The sequence below is a fragment of the Psilocybe cubensis genome, chromosome 3 (assembly GCF_017499595.1).
Source record: "Psilocybe cubensis strain MGC-MH-2018 chromosome 3, whole genome shotgun sequence".
Taxonomy (NCBI): domain Eukaryota; kingdom Fungi; phylum Basidiomycota; class Agaricomycetes; order Agaricales; family Agrocybaceae; genus Psilocybe; species Psilocybe cubensis.
This window is the reverse complement of record NC_063001.1, coordinates 2,451,230-2,466,979: the sequence shown is the minus strand read 5'-3', so window position 1 is coordinate 2,466,979 and position 15,750 is coordinate 2,451,230. Positions and strand designations below refer to the sequence as shown.

The following is a 15,750-nucleotide window of genomic DNA, read 5'->3' as shown; positions in this document are numbered from 1 at the left end:
TGACCAAGTTGCTTCCGGCGTGGCGCAAGGGCGTTTCCATGAGTCCTGGCCAGCCCAGTTGCTGCAACTCATGAACACTGCCCATAATTCCATGCGACTTTCCTCGCCTACCGAGTTGAATACACTCCGCAACATATATACCATTTGTTGTATACTTCGCGCTATTATACTATGTGACTTACTGCAGTTCCACGAAGCCATCTCGTCGCTGGACCACGCCATCATCATCGCAGGAGCACCTGGAAAACTTGATCTCATTCTGCATTTGATTCGTGGTATCCAAGCAAAAATAGGTCAGGAGACCGCGTTTAGAGCCTCAGGCGTTTCGGTTCAGAAATGCGACTACTTCAAAACCAACTACAAAGAAGACACAGTTCCCAGCATCGTTCCTCCCTCCTTTTTGTCCTTCCAGTTAGTGTCATCGAAATCACCTTTTATTTTGCGCGATTATGCTCGCGATTGGCCCGCAATGGAAGAACGGCCCTGGCGATCTGCAGCTTATCTTCGGTCAATATCCGGCCCTGGGCGTGTCGTACCTGTGGAGATAGGTGATGATTATCGATCTGAGAACTGGAAACAAAAAATCATGCCTTGGGACGAATTTTTGTCGACGTTGAATCTCGAGGATCAACCTACCTCAGATTTCTCTGGTGATATTTTTTACTTGGCGCAACACGATCTTACCGTACAATTTCCTTCACTTCGAGATGATATTTGTATCCCGGATTATGTATACGCGTCTCTAACATCCTCAGACTACCCGCAATATCGTCAACCTGTCAGCGAAGACAACCTTCTGTTTAATACATGGCTGGGCCCTGAGGGAACGATGTCACCCGCGCATACGGTACGTGATCACAAACATGATTTGGCGTTGGCGCAATTCAGAGGCGATGCAATATAGGATCCTTATTACAATTTCTATGGTATGATACTTATCCGCGTTTTGTGCTCAAGTGTCAATCCTTCTTCAGTGCAAGTTGTAGGTTACAAATCAGTATGGTTGGCCCCTCCCTCCGCTACGCCCTTCATGCATCCCGTGTCGAGTTATACAAACTCGCATCGAACCATGGATAAGAATAATAATCCATCCATGGGAAACACCTCAGCGGTCGACGTATTTGGCGGCGCTCCAAAAGATATGGTTTTTTCGGATTTTCACAAAAATGTCACCCCGATATCTATGACCGCTACGCTGGGGCCTGGGGACATTCTCTTTTTTCCTCCAGGTTGGTGGCATGCCATGAGAAGCGAAACGACCAGTTTTTCCTTTTCGATATGGTTTTAGTTCTAGACAGAGCATATAATGCAGATATAGTCACAAGCAATTTGTCCAGCCTGAATAAAATTTTATAAAAATGGTTGTGTCAGTAAAAGCAAAGGAATTTCTTGTCTTGTTTTGGAGTCTGTTTGTCAATGAGGTTTGAAGACTTCATAGGTCATGTAGGTGCTTATGTGGTTTAGGAAATTGCCACTTGGGGATGGTTGTTACCACTTTATGTGGCCTAACAAATGTAAATTGTTGCAAGTTCGGACTGAGGCTGATCTTTGGGTTTCACCCCACGACTGTAACGCTTGGGTTACCATCCCTTTGTTATCGACACACACGCGCAGCTTCGTTATTTCTTTTGTTTGATCGTTTAGTTGGGAATCTAGTCAGAAGCACGCTCTGTCCAGCCGAGCCTCTTCACTCACGGATCACCTATAGGGCTACTGGCCGCTAAAGTGGAACAGGGTCGCCGCGCCGCACTGTAGGGCACGTTGATGCAAGACCTGCGTTTGCGACTTCACCACCTCGTTTTCTCAATTAGTTGCCCTTGCTAAATGCAGACTCAGGACGACGACGACCGGAAACCATCGACATTCACGAAACCGCTCAGTTCTGTCCAAATCACCGATGCCTTGAAACGCTCATCTGACGATGGTGTTACAATCATCCTTTCCAAGTTGGCCGTATCAGAAATTGGCTCGCGGGAAGCCAAAGAACTTGTTGACGCAGGGCAGTATGACCGCCATAACTCTGGGTCTTTGGTAGAGAGGTAAGAGACATGCGGCCTTCCCCTCAATCGTATACCCCCACCTAATTGCCTCCTTTTAGGCTTGCTCTAGGGCATAATCGTCTAACAACACTTCCGCCAGAATTTGCTCTGTTCACCAAGTTGCGATACCTAAATCTGAAACACAATAGTTTTACCGCATTCCCGGACGTGGTGCGTACCTACTCACTATACCACTTTTAAACAATCGTAACAAGTGGCATGGCCCCTTAGTTAACTCTTCTTCCTTCGCTCGATACCTTAGATCTAAGTCACAACAGAATCAAAAGCTTGCCCACGTATCCGGGAAACTTGACTCGACTTCAGGTGCGCCCACCCCGGCATACACATACTATTTACTAACCCGTAACAAAGGTCTTTTCATTGTCTCGAAACAAAATCACGAGGCTTCCTTCCTACATAACCCAATTCAAGAAACTCGAGGTCTTTCAAATTGATCGTAACCCAATGGAATGGCCACCCAGAGCTGTAATTCATTCTTTTGCTCTTCAAGACATCGCCAACGGAAAGGATGCAATTCAAGGTCTTTTTAATTGGATAGAATCAGATGGTGTGATGGGGAAGGAATACGACGACTCTGGGTATGGCGAGAGACCTGAATGGGAAGATGAACGGTCTGTCTTCGTTTGCTCTCCTAGAGTTACACACGTTCTCAACATATTATATAGACCCTGGCAATTCCCCGCTCATGATTATTCAGATGCAACTCCAACTCCCCATGCAAGGTCATTTTCGATTGATTCGAATACATCTATATCCTCAATCATTGAATCCTCCCGCAGCGGAGTTGAAGAACAAAGCCATATCAAACTGAGACTAAAAGATGGCCCAAATTATGCCGACAATTTTGGCTCGTCTTCTTCAGGCATTTCTAGAGACGCTATCTTGGACAATTTCTATGCATCATCCCCAGTCGAAACGACTTTGTATCATGGACACGCGGAACAGGATGGCATAACGCACAATCGAACCACATCTTATGCAAGCACTCTTCGTAAATCATCAGAGGGATCCGTCGTGGGGAAGAAGAGCATGCCTGATCTTCGAAAACTTCCAAAAAGCTCAAAATCAACAGGGACCTCACCGGAAGACAGGTTACCATCGCGCATCCCGAATCTGTCGAAACTGTTCATCGACTCGCAGTTACCTCCGCCCATTCCGATTCGTCATGACTCAGCCTCGTCATCTAGTCCGCACAATTATCCATCATCCATGTATCCAGCAGAACTTCACGCAGAGCCCGTCACTCCGCCATATGTGACTGCCGAAAGGAATTCATATTTTCATCGCTCTTCAATGATAGTAATGAATCAGAATCTGCCGAAGTCATTACTAAGTCTACTCGATTCTGCGAGAACGATTCTGTTTGCAATGGGTCAATTGTATCAAACATTGGAGCATTATGTGCATCAAGGAGCGGACGAACGTCTTTCTTCTATATTCAAAAAAGTTCTTGATCCCGCCAACGTCAATATGCTCCATCTCATCCGTTCTCTTGATCGATTTGATGATGTTAGTCAAAAAACAGTACCCTCTCCTGCTGTTTGTCGTGGACTGGTAGAATGCTGCCGAGATACTGTCACTGCATTCCGCAAAGCTGTCGGCCTTTTGGTGTTGCAGATTGGCCTTGACCTAACAGATGACCCCCGGTACATACGGTGGCTCATTTTGGAGTTATATGCAACAACGGCTGAACTTTCGTTTGCATGGCAAGCCATCGTTCCAGAAATCGAATCTCTCAAGCCATATCTATATGGGAGCATCTTCTCCAACGGGTCGTCTTATATAACTAGCGGGGGATCAGATATGGCTGGGACTAACTCAGAGGAACCGTCTGCAGTTGCGCGGCTTCGGCCTCTTGAATCAGGTTTCGGCGCGGTAAGAGCCAGGACTGCGCGACGTCACGCTGGCTCGTTTAGTTCAAAGGATGTTGAGATAGGTAAGGACCTTCCGTCCTACGACATCGTGCCGAATATGTCGGGCGGGCTTGCGACCCACACACCGATGCTGAGAACGCCAAAGCGGCAGGCAACTGCCCCTCCAATCACGTCACCATCGTCAAGTGCCTCTTCTTACCCTTTTAATCCTACTTCTTCACATACTGGTCCGTCTACATCAAGCTATACACCACGTCATCTTCGTCATGCCTCTCAGAACTCGCTGTTCGAATCATCTCACGTATCGCATTCAAGCTCTTTGGAGTACCCCTCTTCACACCAAGCGGCTAATATGGACGTTCTACGAGCTATTCAAGGTGCTGTCGACCTTGCACCGACTGCATGGGACCAGATTGAAGAAACTCTGTCTGCTGTTATCCGTTCAAATCACGAACTGAAGGAAACGCTTGGAAGAGCTCGTGCTGTTACCAGACGATTGTCGAGACATGCATCAGATATGTCAGACGGGTATGCCGAAGTCGACATAAGGCTTCTTCGCGAGGATGCTCATCTTTTCTTGAAGGTAAGCCCGCCGTTATGGTTATTCTAGCCCATACTTACATCATACTAGACAATTGTTCATCTGTCAAACGCTTTGAAAGCACACGGCAGTTCTCATTTCATCCCGCCTGCATTAAAACATAACATGGTCAAATTATCCAATTTCACTGAAGATTTCGCAATAATGCTGCACGTTTCTTCTATATCTTTCACTTCCCGCTCCAGGCCTCCTTCAACCTATTTCAAGTTTGCAGCATATAATACCAATTATCATGTGGTTGAGGATAACCTTTTGGGATCTAGTTTGTCGAGATCCCGGAGTGCACAGCCTAGTTTGAACAGTCCCCCGCCCCCTCCGATTACATCCACGAAATCATCAAGCATCTCTAAACGCCCTTGGCTTGTTCGAGAGGCGTCTGTTGACGGTAGCGACCCTGGATGACAAATGCTCTAGTTAGACCATGCTGCTCGATATTTATGTTTATATCATATAACTTCTCTTGTAGCAACATTTGGGCGAGACATGCTGGGATGGTATATCACCTTGCCACAGCGTATGTAAGAGTATGTAAGAATTGCAAAGTGTATTTGATCTAATGCACTACGTTCTCTTTACCTTGCCGCGATTTTCTCACCCTCAAGCCACCTATGTTAAACCAAACCATTTGAATATGTATCTTTTCTTTCCCGATTATTGTACTATTGTCGCACCAGATAGTAATTACACCAATTCCCCTTTAAATTCCTTGGTACTGTGATCTTAGCGTAAGGCTTAGCTCAGGCTTCCGTGCCTACCCTTAACCTCTAACTCGTCTAACTTGTCTAGACAATCAAAGATGATACCCAACGCAATGAGACCAAAGCTGTTAGACCCTGGCTCATTATAGCGGCATCGACGGCTATATCCCCAAGCAAACCAAGAAAGTTCGAGACCTGTGATCAGGTCCGTGTAAGTGTAGTCTGAATCACGTTTAATGGCGGCTTCAGACAGGCTTCTTTGAACATCTCTGACGAGATGTTCTGCATGTAGACGCATCCGGTATATCCTATCTTTTCTCCACCGTTTCTGAGAGCATTTGGCCAAAATGGTGCCAATAACGACCTCTGCCTCCAATAGTTGGGCTCCTGGAGTGTTTGACAGTGTATGTGTTGCTGAAATGTATTTCAGTTCATCTGCATAACGTCCGAAAAGTTTCACAATCTCGGATGGCGGATTATCGCTGATAAATGCCGAATCTCCAAGGTAGTGTCTGACACTGTCCAAAAGAGCCAGTGATATAGGATCCGTAAAGGCTTTCATTGGAGGGCCAGTGGGAACAATAGGTTGAAGTTCGTCGAGTGTGATTGAACGGTACATGTAACCCAGTGCTCTGCTTGACTCGTAATAATCCGTAGGCCTAGGAGACACCACTTCAGCCGCATGCCAATCAGGTTTGCACCTGATGAGTGTCCTCGGGAGCTCATTGGTATCCAAGTCTGGTGGAGATCCTGATTTTGGATAATCCACTGCCTAAGAAATATTCAATCAAGTAATGAACCGCCTTGAGTAAGAAAATTATGGTCGTGACTTACGTGAGAGCATAGTTCTGCTAGATATATACAATTGGGGTCACGGATACCGTCCTACATGCATTTCAGAACATATTAAAATCGGTGGATGACAAGCTCTTACAATGGATTGATCTAGTAATACGGTCAGAGCAGGAAATGATAATCAATTGAATTGCTTCAAAAGAAAAATTACAAATTTATAATAATCTGCTTACCAGCTATTACAAGAAGTCTATCAGACAGAAGGCCCTACGATAAAAATCAATTTCCGTGATGAATCACTGGAGGAAATAAGAACGGAAAGGCCTCACCAGAAGATCAGAATTGATGTATTCTACTATAAAATCACATATGTCGGACACATGGACATCACGATTTTCAGGTAGCGTGTATGGCTTCAGTGCTTCATAAGAAGCAGGCTCCTCCAAAGTTCTGGGTAACACAGGATCATAACAGATAATGGAATAGAGGTCACTGCAACGAAGTTAACGAGTCATATGCAGTCGGGACAACGAGTAAAATAATATACCCATCAACATCTCCACCAGCAAGACATGATGCCAATGAACGACTACCTGCGGCGTTTCATCAGCCAAATCTTGACGCTGGTGTATAATGCAACCATTGATATTGCAGTACCTTTAGAAGGCATGACGACCACATTTTTTAAGTGGCCAAAGAAACAGTTGGGGGGTGGTTTACCAATAGCCCTGACGCGTCGTACTAGAGTTTAATATTTATTAGTAAGTTAAACTCAGTACAAAGCATCGAACATACTGTCTCCTGGATGTGCCACTGGACTTCTGGAAATACTAACATTTCCTGTCAACCAGATTGGCTCTTCAGTGCGCGTCTGGATACAGGCTGAAATGAGAAATAGGGCATTTAGTAGGGGTTTGAAGAAATTAATTCTGATCTTACCATATATCTCGCCCTCGGCCAGGCAATAAACGTTTTCACGTCCTTCTGCCTCATACGCTGGACCTTCATCTGCTACACCTACTAAGAGATAGCTTTGAGGCACAGGAATTCTAGCACTGTGTTTGATATCGCGAAGGATATCATTCATCGCAACTTGGCGAAGCTGCCGTAAGAAAGGATCATCCATCGCAATAGTTTTACCGTCAGAGCGAAGGTCCATATTGTACTTGTCTTTAAGGCGTGTTAGAATTTCTCGCAGCCTAAACGCTGATCCAAGATGATGTGCCTTGAGCACATCGCGGAAATGACCAATAGAATCATCAATTGTCCTGGCTTCCCTGACCGCATCATCTTGGAGGTCTTGAAGCGCCTCCTTTCGTACCCCGAGATCTTCAAGCACCATAACAAGCGGGCTAATAAAAATTAAACGATGTTAGTTATGATTTTTCCCAGATAATTTTGTTTACCGATTTAGATAACAAGTATTGGGGAGCTCAAACGCTTGCGCGATCTCAAGGGGAGCAACTTGGTTATCTGTGACCTCAAATTTCCGCATCGAAGGTCGTAAGCGCATGTGAATACTGCTCTCATTTTTGTCTAATTCTTCGTCGATCGCCACAACACCTTTGTATCCCAAGAACCTGATTTGGTACTATCTCAAAGGTTAAACAAGACGGATATTATGAATTTAAACAACACATACTGCGGAAGGTTTGAGGGTGCTCCCAGTGCTGTGCTTGTTCTCTCGCAATTTTGACCAGATCCTGTCGCCAAGCGCTCTTGAAATAGTGCCCACGCCGTCAGTGAAGAGGTACGGCTTTTCGCCGATGTCTGGCATTTCATCCCATTCATGTCTCAGGATATCTACCGATGGATCCGTCGCTGTAAATGCCTGGGCAAGGCGTGCAGCATACTTGGAAGGCTGTTTGAACAATTCCGTTCCGGCAAAATTACCTAGAGACTCTCTTATAAAATGAGCATCGACCATGCCTCTCTGGGGATGATAGAATGGATTCATGAACCAAACAGCATGCTCGCGTAGAGCCGAGCTTGAATACGCCAAAAACTCAAACCTTCGTCCAGCAAGTTCGAATCCTTGCTTGAGAATCCCGCCGACCCGTGATATAAGAAAAGAGGCCCCATTGACTTCACGAGCCCAACGGTATTGTAAACGGTCTTCATCCCTGAAATCAACACGGAGGAAATGGTCTTCGAAGCCTTGGTATTGACGAATAACGCGGTTAGACTGTGACGGGTACGGGCCTTCTAAAATCATGCGAGTAGGTGTGAATGTTACGTGGTGGCAACGGAAAGAATCCCGGGGTACGTTGAAATTAATTTTGGTTCGAGTCATAGTCCTCTTAAAACAATCACTGGGGCTTTCTGTGCGAGGTCGATCCTTCATTTCATCATGATAACGGCGTAAGAGGTCGCCAACGAAAGGGGCACCATGGGTTGCGATCAACGATGGAATTTGAAGTATTAGAGAGTCAAGATCATCGGTATGCATGAGGTTGTTGTATAATAATGCTTCCAGTTGGAAAGCGACTGGCCATTCAAAATTTCCCAGAGTTTTGTGAAGTTTTAGCATACGTTTAATAGAGAAAAAATTCTTTTTGTTGGCTTCAATTTGTTGGTTGGGACCAACAAGCCTTAAAACCACGCTTTTAGATAGGCCGGCTATTTCGCACATATTGGTAAATTCTTTGACAAGGTCTTTGTCTGGGTGGTTATAGAGGACAATTCGGAGCTGAGGTGCGTATGGGGCAACGTTGATATGAGCATCATCGATCGCTCCGATCCGTTGCTTATACTTTTGGTTATCTCTTTGATATTCTCCTGTCATCGTACGATGAAATTGAACGCTTTCTAGAACTGGAGGTGTGAGGGTATCAAAACAAATATCTGCACAAATCGCTGAATGATGAGGTGCATGTATTAAGAGTTACAAAACTTACATGGGTTTCCGTCATAGCCAACTCCAACTTTTTGAATGCTAGAGAAGTGAACCGCAATACTGCATCCAAACTGTTCTGTCAGTTGATTTCCTAGCTATATCAATATCATGTATGAGTAGACATATTTGAACAATGTCGAAAACTTTATCTTACCGTGATACGAATTAATTTGTGGTCGTATTCAAAATGTAGACAGGCGTAACTGTTCCTGGTATAGTCTCGTTCCCATTCAACAGAAAAGGAACGAGGTCCAGGTTTGACTTTCTGTCCCGCTGGATAGACGGATTGATAAAAAATACCAAATTGGATTTTGTCGACGCGTAATTTGGTGTCAAGAGCCCATACTTTTGCCTGGCGTTCTTCTTCTATGTCGGGATTAACGTAAGGGGTTTTTCTCAAAGTTACTGAAAGGTGTTCTGGAGGAGGTTTGGGTGACTTGAAGAATTTCAGCTTCTGTTTGCCAATCTTGATGGGATCGTCGTAGACATATCTGAGAAATTTGGACCCAATTTCTTCAGTAGGAAGCGTTAAAACGCCAGTCCCATCATTCCTGATACCGCTTGCAACGTTCTCATTCAGTTTGACCCTAAAGTTGATCAATCTGCCTTCAATGATTGGTGCAAAATCTTCTGAATGAAGAACAGCTGCAACGGCACGCGTTACTGTCCATTCGTTGACTTCGTGAGGAACATAACGTATATTGAGATCCATTGGAAGATTGAGGTTAAGAAGTTATTAGAGGGCTCAAGGGCAGCCGGATACACAGATAAGATCGATTACAGACGTGCCGGGTGGCACGCAGCTTGAAAACGAACTCAAGAAAGGGGCTTTCCAAAAACACGACAGGTGTCGGGCCGTGTCTGCCGCAATGGCATATGCGACACTGCTCCCGCCGCCGTTGTGTTTGGTAAGCTCTTTTTTACCATGCCTCATGATATCGACCCAATAGCCGCTATCGTGGTTTTCGTCCAGTCACATCTGCAAAACATCAGGCACAGTCTATCTGAATTTTCTCCTAATATCGACTATCACAGTGTCCTCACCTTGAAGTCAATTCAACATCTGCACCAAACAATTGAACAATGTCCAACTGTTCTGAAATACTGTTTCTCTGGTTCTTGGCTTGTTTTGCTCCTAGGGATACCGCTGGTCTGGTCAATTTGGTCGACCAACAATATTGCTCGACAGCCGAAGGCATCTCCGCTGTCTATTCAAGCCCTGTCTGCGGTTTTTACGCCTGTTTGTGTGGCATGGCCACTTCCTTTTGCTTCATTTTTTGCAACCTCCAAGCTGGTGAAACACGGTCTTATAGAAATTGACACAATCGCATTACTTGACCACATTTGCAACGGTGACTTGGAATTCCGGGACTCAGGCGACTTGCCTTATCTATTTCAAGGAAAGCTCCAGGTTTACGGATGCAAGATCGACTTGTATGTACCATCACAGTGGATTTTAAAAAGTACAATCTGGATTTTAGGGCAACGACTTGCCTTTGTTTCAGTGAGCCTTTGTGATTAGTTCTCCGAAAGTTTCAACGAATTGACACACTACACCAACCATCAGACACAGACACAGACACAGCAAGAAGTACTAGGTAGGTGTATCGTGGATACGCTATCTTTGAACTGATCCTACTTGATATCAGAAAATGCAGGGTTTTCCCAGTCTAAGTTATCGTCCTACGATGGCCATCATATCGACCTTGACTTCATACCATTTCCCCATCTTCCAAATCAAGCCTTCCGCATACAACATGCTCTTCTGCCAAAATTACCGGTGGTTTTAGAATTTTCATGTCTCCGTTCGGGAATCGGTTTCTTGACTGTAAAGTTTTTGCTTTGTTCTATGCCCTTTCTTCCCTACCTTGCCAACGAAAAGCAAGGCTACAAGACCACCCGAACCTCAACACCTCTTTTTGTAAAAATGCAAAGTGTTGTTGAAATGTTTTCAACGGATTTCGTCACAATCGAAGATATCATCAACGTATCCTATGAGCATGCATCGAAACTGCGGGAAAGAGAGAAAAATCTCGTTCACGACAGAGGAATGCGAAGAGCGTATATCAAACAGTTTGGCCTGGTAGGATGGCGCGAGGATAGATTGATGTTGCTATGGGAGGCAGGTTTATTACGTTCTGGGTATCTGCATCGCTGGCGTATGATTATAAGAAAGTGGTAATACATATGGATAAAGAGAGATCAATCCGAATCCAACTTGTCCGAAATGTTGTGCAGAATTTAGAAATAAGTGCTACCTTCGTTCTACCGTTTGACCTGTAGGGAGCTCAATACTAGTAAGCCAAGGTCTCTACAACTGCATCGAGAATGCGAATGGCATCTGGAATGTTAAATTTCTCATATTGCAACCCAACAGGGAGGCTGTGAATTGAAGTCAGACCCTTGTCATCATGAATGGAAGCAGGCCATAGAACTCACTCCCATCCGGTGACTCTTCTCACTGGTGCATTCAATTTCAGGAAGCACCTCTTCTGAATTTCTGCACTTATCTCAGCACCAACTCCAGCCGTCATACCAGCCTCGTGAACAATGACCAAACGGCCAGTTCTACTAACACTTTCTGCCACAGTTTTAACATCCCAGGGAAGAATGGAACGCAAATCTATGAGTTCAATGTTGGCGCTACGCAATGAAGCAGGAATGACAGGTTGCAATTCCGGTGGCGGGGATTGCAGAAGGTGAAGGGCGGTTTCACAATGGTACACGGGAGTTCCCCAAGTCAAAAGGGTTAAATCAGATCCCGGAATGAGTACCTCCGCTTCTCCAAGGGGGAGTTCATAATCATCGATGGGAACTTGCTCGACTTGGAACCACAGATTGTCAGAAAATTAGGTGTACTGTAATATGCCGGAAAGAGAAAAACTCATACCAGCAGAACGATACAAAATTTTGGGCTCCATGAAGATAACCGGATTGGGATCACGGATAGAGCTTAAAAGAAGCCCTTTAGCTTGTATAGGAGAGCGCGGAATTACGACCTTAGATAAGTGATAATGAGATATGACTGAGATTAATGGCATTGGTATACGCACTTTTAGCCCAGATGCTCCCATAAAGAAACCTTCCGGTGATTGTGAATGGTACAAAGCTCCATGTCCCTTGGTAACTTCATTTTAAGCCCAACAAACGATTATTAATGTACAATTACTGACCACAGACATGGTGGGCGTTCGAATAGTGAGCCCACCAGCGTTATAGCCCCCACCAGAGCGATACCTGATCTTTGCAGCTTCATTGACAATCTATTACAGATGCAAAGATGAGATAGAATTATTCATGGTCAATCCATGACTGAAAGTGAACCTGATCGAAAGCGGGCAGTATGTAATCCGCAAACTGTATTTCGGCAATGGCAGTATGACCCATCAGTGCAAGGCCAATTCCAAAGCCTGCAATGCCTTGTTCGGTCAGTGGGGTATTAAAAACACGTTCTTTGCCTTCAAGTGCAGAATATCAGCTCCTCAGAGGTGCTCCACTATTCAGAACACGAACCAAATTCCTCTGCAAGACCCTAAGGACAAAAATAGTGAATCATACGAATTTTACTCGATGAATGAATGAAAACAGACCATCGTGCATCTAAAGACACCCCCAAAGGCAACATCTTCTCCGAAAACGACGGTGCTCTCGTCCTTTGCTAGAGCAATGCTCATCGCATCTCGGATTGCCTGATATGTGTTCATCTTGCGCGTTTCGCGACCTCCAACAATGATGCGCGTCGGGGCAGAGGAATCTTCATCTGCCCACTTAATTCCAGGAGTACGCAGACCAGCCTCACGCTTAGTTCTGAGGATCTCAGATGATGCCACCGAAGGCAAGTGTCCGTCTGCAGGTGGAGTAGCCGACGTAGAATTGCATCGTGAATGTCTAGCAGACACAGAAAGGTAGAAAGAGGACAACCGTCTGGAAAGATATGTGCCTTTGAGAGGGTTCATGAAAGAGAAAGGAAAAGGGGATAAGATCCGGATTTGCCATCAGACCTTGGTTGTGGATTCAAGTGCTGAAATTATCTTTCCCAGTAACGACGCGGTGCTCTTGCTTATTTGGGATGCGACCACGCTTGTCCATATTTCTGTTGCACTACCCTGCAGTCTCCTCCCCTTCATGGAGAACGACTCCACCTTTGTAGCACCGGAAGGTGTATATTCAGTCACAGACGAGCATAAACCCAACCATGCTCAAAACGTGGCTATGAGCGTAGGAACTGCAATATACCCCTCCAGGGTCTCTAGTATCGTCTTGCGCTTCCCCCCACCCAAGCAAGGAAACGTACCCGGTTTTGCTGGTCTCTTGGGCGGAGGAAAGTCTGAACCAAAGAAAGATAAAGGAGAAAAAGCTGCTAAGGATCGTGAAGACGGTATCAGCTTATCCAGCAGTGATACTCCAGAGGAAAGTGAACCACCCCCGCTTTCTTCCTCGGACCAGGGAAATACATCCCAATCACCAGAGTACCGCAATTTATTCTCTCATCCTTCCGCTGGCGGAAAGAAGAAAACAGCAGCAAGGCCAAAGCACAATATTCGAACTACATCTTCCACCTTTATCACCCGTATCCAGACAGCTGAAGGTTTGACGAAAACTTTACAATCTAAGCAAGGGGATGTCACATTTTTGTTCTACAATATGGCCAAAAGCTTCGTCTGGATCGAGGCAGGGTCCAAAGCCAAAGTAAGTAGGTTCTATATGTGCATAGCACATTGTTGATTTAGTCATTCTTCCAACCCAAAGGAACCTCTATCCAGAATCACTTTTTCAGCGCATCCTACGTGTCACGATATCAACATTTCTACAGCAAATCCTGACCGTTTAGATGTAATAATCGGTTTTAACACCGGCGATTTGATATGGCTAGGTCAGTAAGTTAGCTTGCACATCTTACATTTGAACTCACTGTCTGTTGATAGACCCAATCAATTCACGATATGGGCGCCTCAATAAACAGGCAGGGGCACTTATATTAGTACATCAAAGTAATGAACGCTAACTTATTGTATATAGGGTTCTATATCGGGTTCTCCATGTACGGCGGTGAGATGGGTTCCATCCTCATCGACTCTGTTTCTTGTTTCACATGCAGATGGCACCATCATCGTCTATGATAAAGAGCGAGACGATGGGACTTTCACACCCCAGGATCCAAACTCTGGGACCAATGATGCATCCTCTAACTTTGTATCCTCACCGGTCGATGGAATTACACAAGAATGGGATCCTGTAGACAGCCTCTTCGTAACAATGCCGCCATGGCATCCGGTAACGTCTGGTGGGGGTGCTCTGAGCGCCGTTGGAAAAGCGGAAAAAGAAAAAGTTGCCAAGAATCCTGTCAGCCATTGGCGCCTTTCAAAGCAAGGCGTCGTTGGTGAGTTATGTAATATTATAGTTCGCGCTGGATCTCAGAAACGCCGTCAATCAGACTTTGTCTTTTCTCCCGACGTAAAATACGTTGCCGCAATATCAGAAGACGGTTGTTTGAGGGTCATCGATGCACTAGCTGAACAGTACATATCTTCTTTTACTTCCATCGTTTTGACTTTTGACTATCATATAGACTTGTCGACTGCTATGCTTCTTACTTCGGAGCTTTGACGTGCGTGGCTTGGTCTCCAGATGGGCGATTTATCCTTGTATGCAGATGAATTTGCCTTGTGGGAGCTTTCATATTTACTTATTTTTAATATCACCGAGACCGGTGGCCAGGATGACCTCTTGACAATTTTCTCTCCCTGGGAGCAGCGAGTAGTAGCTCGATGTCAGGGCCATTCGTCATTCGTGTCGTCAGTTGCTTTTGACGAACAGCGCTGCGATGGAAGAACATATCGTTTCGGCAGCGTCGCTGAAGATAACAAATTGATCTTTGTACGGGTATCTTCTTCTAAATTCTCACTTCCATTCTTAACATAATCGTTAGTGGGATTTTTCAAGTGGTGCACTTCATCGTCCTAAGTTCCAGGTCAGTGATTACTTGTATTCGCCTTCCAATCTCATTATATAAACATGTGTGATTAATAGGCGTCGCATCATCAACGGATGTCAGTATCGTCTACAATCTCGCTGGCTTACAAGCGAGACCGCTCTGCCCAGTATCTTCCTGCCACCAATTCCCCGAAACTTGAAGAAACACCATCGCCACGGTTTCACCCGGCTCCTTCCCGCAATGAAATCGCCTTCGTACAACCTGTTCTGGTAAGTCGACGTTTAATCTTCGTTGATTTTCATTCAGATGAAACCTGTCTCGATAAATTTCTTAGATAAAACAGCTAGATTGCGATCTCCTTACAGTGATCCAATTCCTTCCTCGCAGTATTCTAACAGCCACAAAGGGCGGTCAGATCAGGCTATGGGTACGACCCCTTGCCCTTAGACCTAGGTTTATGAAAAACAATAAAGTTACTGCAATCGATCCTCACGACTTAATACCAAGTCGAACAGGACCTATTCCGCCTTAAGCATCCTTTTTATACTTCGTACAAGCATTCAGCCTCACGCTAGAGGTGAATGTGAACCTGATATGCATTATTTATTCTTAATTTGCCACTAATCGTTGGTGATCAATTTGTTGTCCTTAATCGCTTCTTTTACCCTTTCATTGCTTAGCCGCCGTAGCAAACTATGTTTATACCTCCGCCTCAAAGGATACGCAACGCGACACATAACACCTGCTTTCTCTTTCTTTACTTAACCCCGCAAGCCCCAAAGGCTCTGGCCGAGCTTGTTAAGTCTGGGTTGACTGGAGTGCTGATATTTGAACTTGAGTCCAATCATCATCTTGAATTGGATTTTCGACTTTGTGTCTGGCGATAACAAT

The 15,750-nt window shown here is 45.1% G+C and overlaps 5 protein-coding genes across 5 annotated transcripts; 3 read left to right on the top strand and 2 right to left on the bottom strand.

Annotated features, from left to right (window-relative positions):
* Positions 1 to 70: 70 nt before the first annotated feature.
* JR316_0003607 (JmjC domain-containing protein D) lies at positions 71 to 904 on the top strand (the record flags this gene model as incomplete). Its single annotated transcript, XM_047889378.1, has 2 exons — positions 71 to 650; positions 756 to 904. 2 exons carry the CDS (start codon positions 71 to 73, stop codon positions 902 to 904), a joined length of 729 nt encoding a protein of 242 aa, XP_047751752.1.
* A 920-nt stretch (positions 905 to 1,824) lies between these two features.
* Positions 1,825 to 4,937, top strand: JR316_0003606 (uncharacterized protein; the record flags this gene model as incomplete). Its single annotated transcript, XM_047889377.1, has 6 exons — positions 1,825 to 2,039; positions 2,099 to 2,210; positions 2,271 to 2,363; positions 2,412 to 2,671; positions 2,726 to 4,517; positions 4,566 to 4,937. 6 exons carry the CDS (start codon positions 1,825 to 1,827, stop codon positions 4,935 to 4,937), a joined length of 2,844 nt encoding a protein of 947 aa, XP_047751751.1.
* A 330-nt stretch (positions 4,938 to 5,267) lies between these two features.
* Positions 5,268 to 9,636, bottom strand: JR316_0003605 (putative RNA-dependent RNA polymerase 2; the record flags this gene model as incomplete). The annotated part of the gene is made up of 13 exons (XM_047889376.1): positions 5,268 to 6,005; positions 6,068 to 6,118; positions 6,168 to 6,178; positions 6,262 to 6,295; positions 6,358 to 6,520; positions 6,576 to 6,621; positions 6,686 to 6,769; positions 6,824 to 6,910; positions 6,968 to 7,380; positions 7,435 to 7,619; positions 7,671 to 8,872; positions 8,926 to 9,019; positions 9,079 to 9,636. The coding sequence occupies 13 exons, from the start codon at positions 9,634 to 9,636 to the stop codon at positions 5,268 to 5,270; spliced, it is 3,666 nt and encodes a 1,221-aa protein (XP_047751750.1).
* A 1,582-nt stretch (positions 9,637 to 11,218) lies between these two features.
* Positions 11,219 to 12,880, bottom strand: JR316_0003604 (2-oxoisovalerate dehydrogenase subunit beta, mitochondrial; the record flags this gene model as incomplete). Its single annotated transcript, XM_047889375.1, has 8 exons — positions 11,219 to 11,306; positions 11,364 to 11,748; positions 11,815 to 11,923; positions 11,978 to 12,043; positions 12,098 to 12,187; positions 12,249 to 12,382; positions 12,438 to 12,456; positions 12,515 to 12,880. The coding sequence occupies 8 exons, from the start codon at positions 12,878 to 12,880 to the stop codon at positions 11,219 to 11,221; spliced, it is 1,257 nt and encodes a 418-aa protein (XP_047751749.1).
* Positions 12,881 to 13,049: 169 nt separating this feature from the next.
* JR316_0003603 (putative catabolite repression protein creC) lies at positions 13,050 to 15,391 on the top strand (the record flags this gene model as incomplete). Its single annotated transcript, XM_047889374.1, has 10 exons — positions 13,050 to 13,613; positions 13,674 to 13,797; positions 13,850 to 13,887; positions 13,944 to 14,304; positions 14,359 to 14,443; positions 14,494 to 14,569; positions 14,631 to 14,801; positions 14,854 to 14,895; positions 14,955 to 15,128; positions 15,194 to 15,391. The coding sequence occupies 10 exons, from the start codon at positions 13,050 to 13,052 to the stop codon at positions 15,389 to 15,391; spliced, it is 1,833 nt and encodes a 610-aa protein (XP_047751748.1).
* Between the last annotated feature and the right edge of the window lie 359 nt (positions 15,392 to 15,750).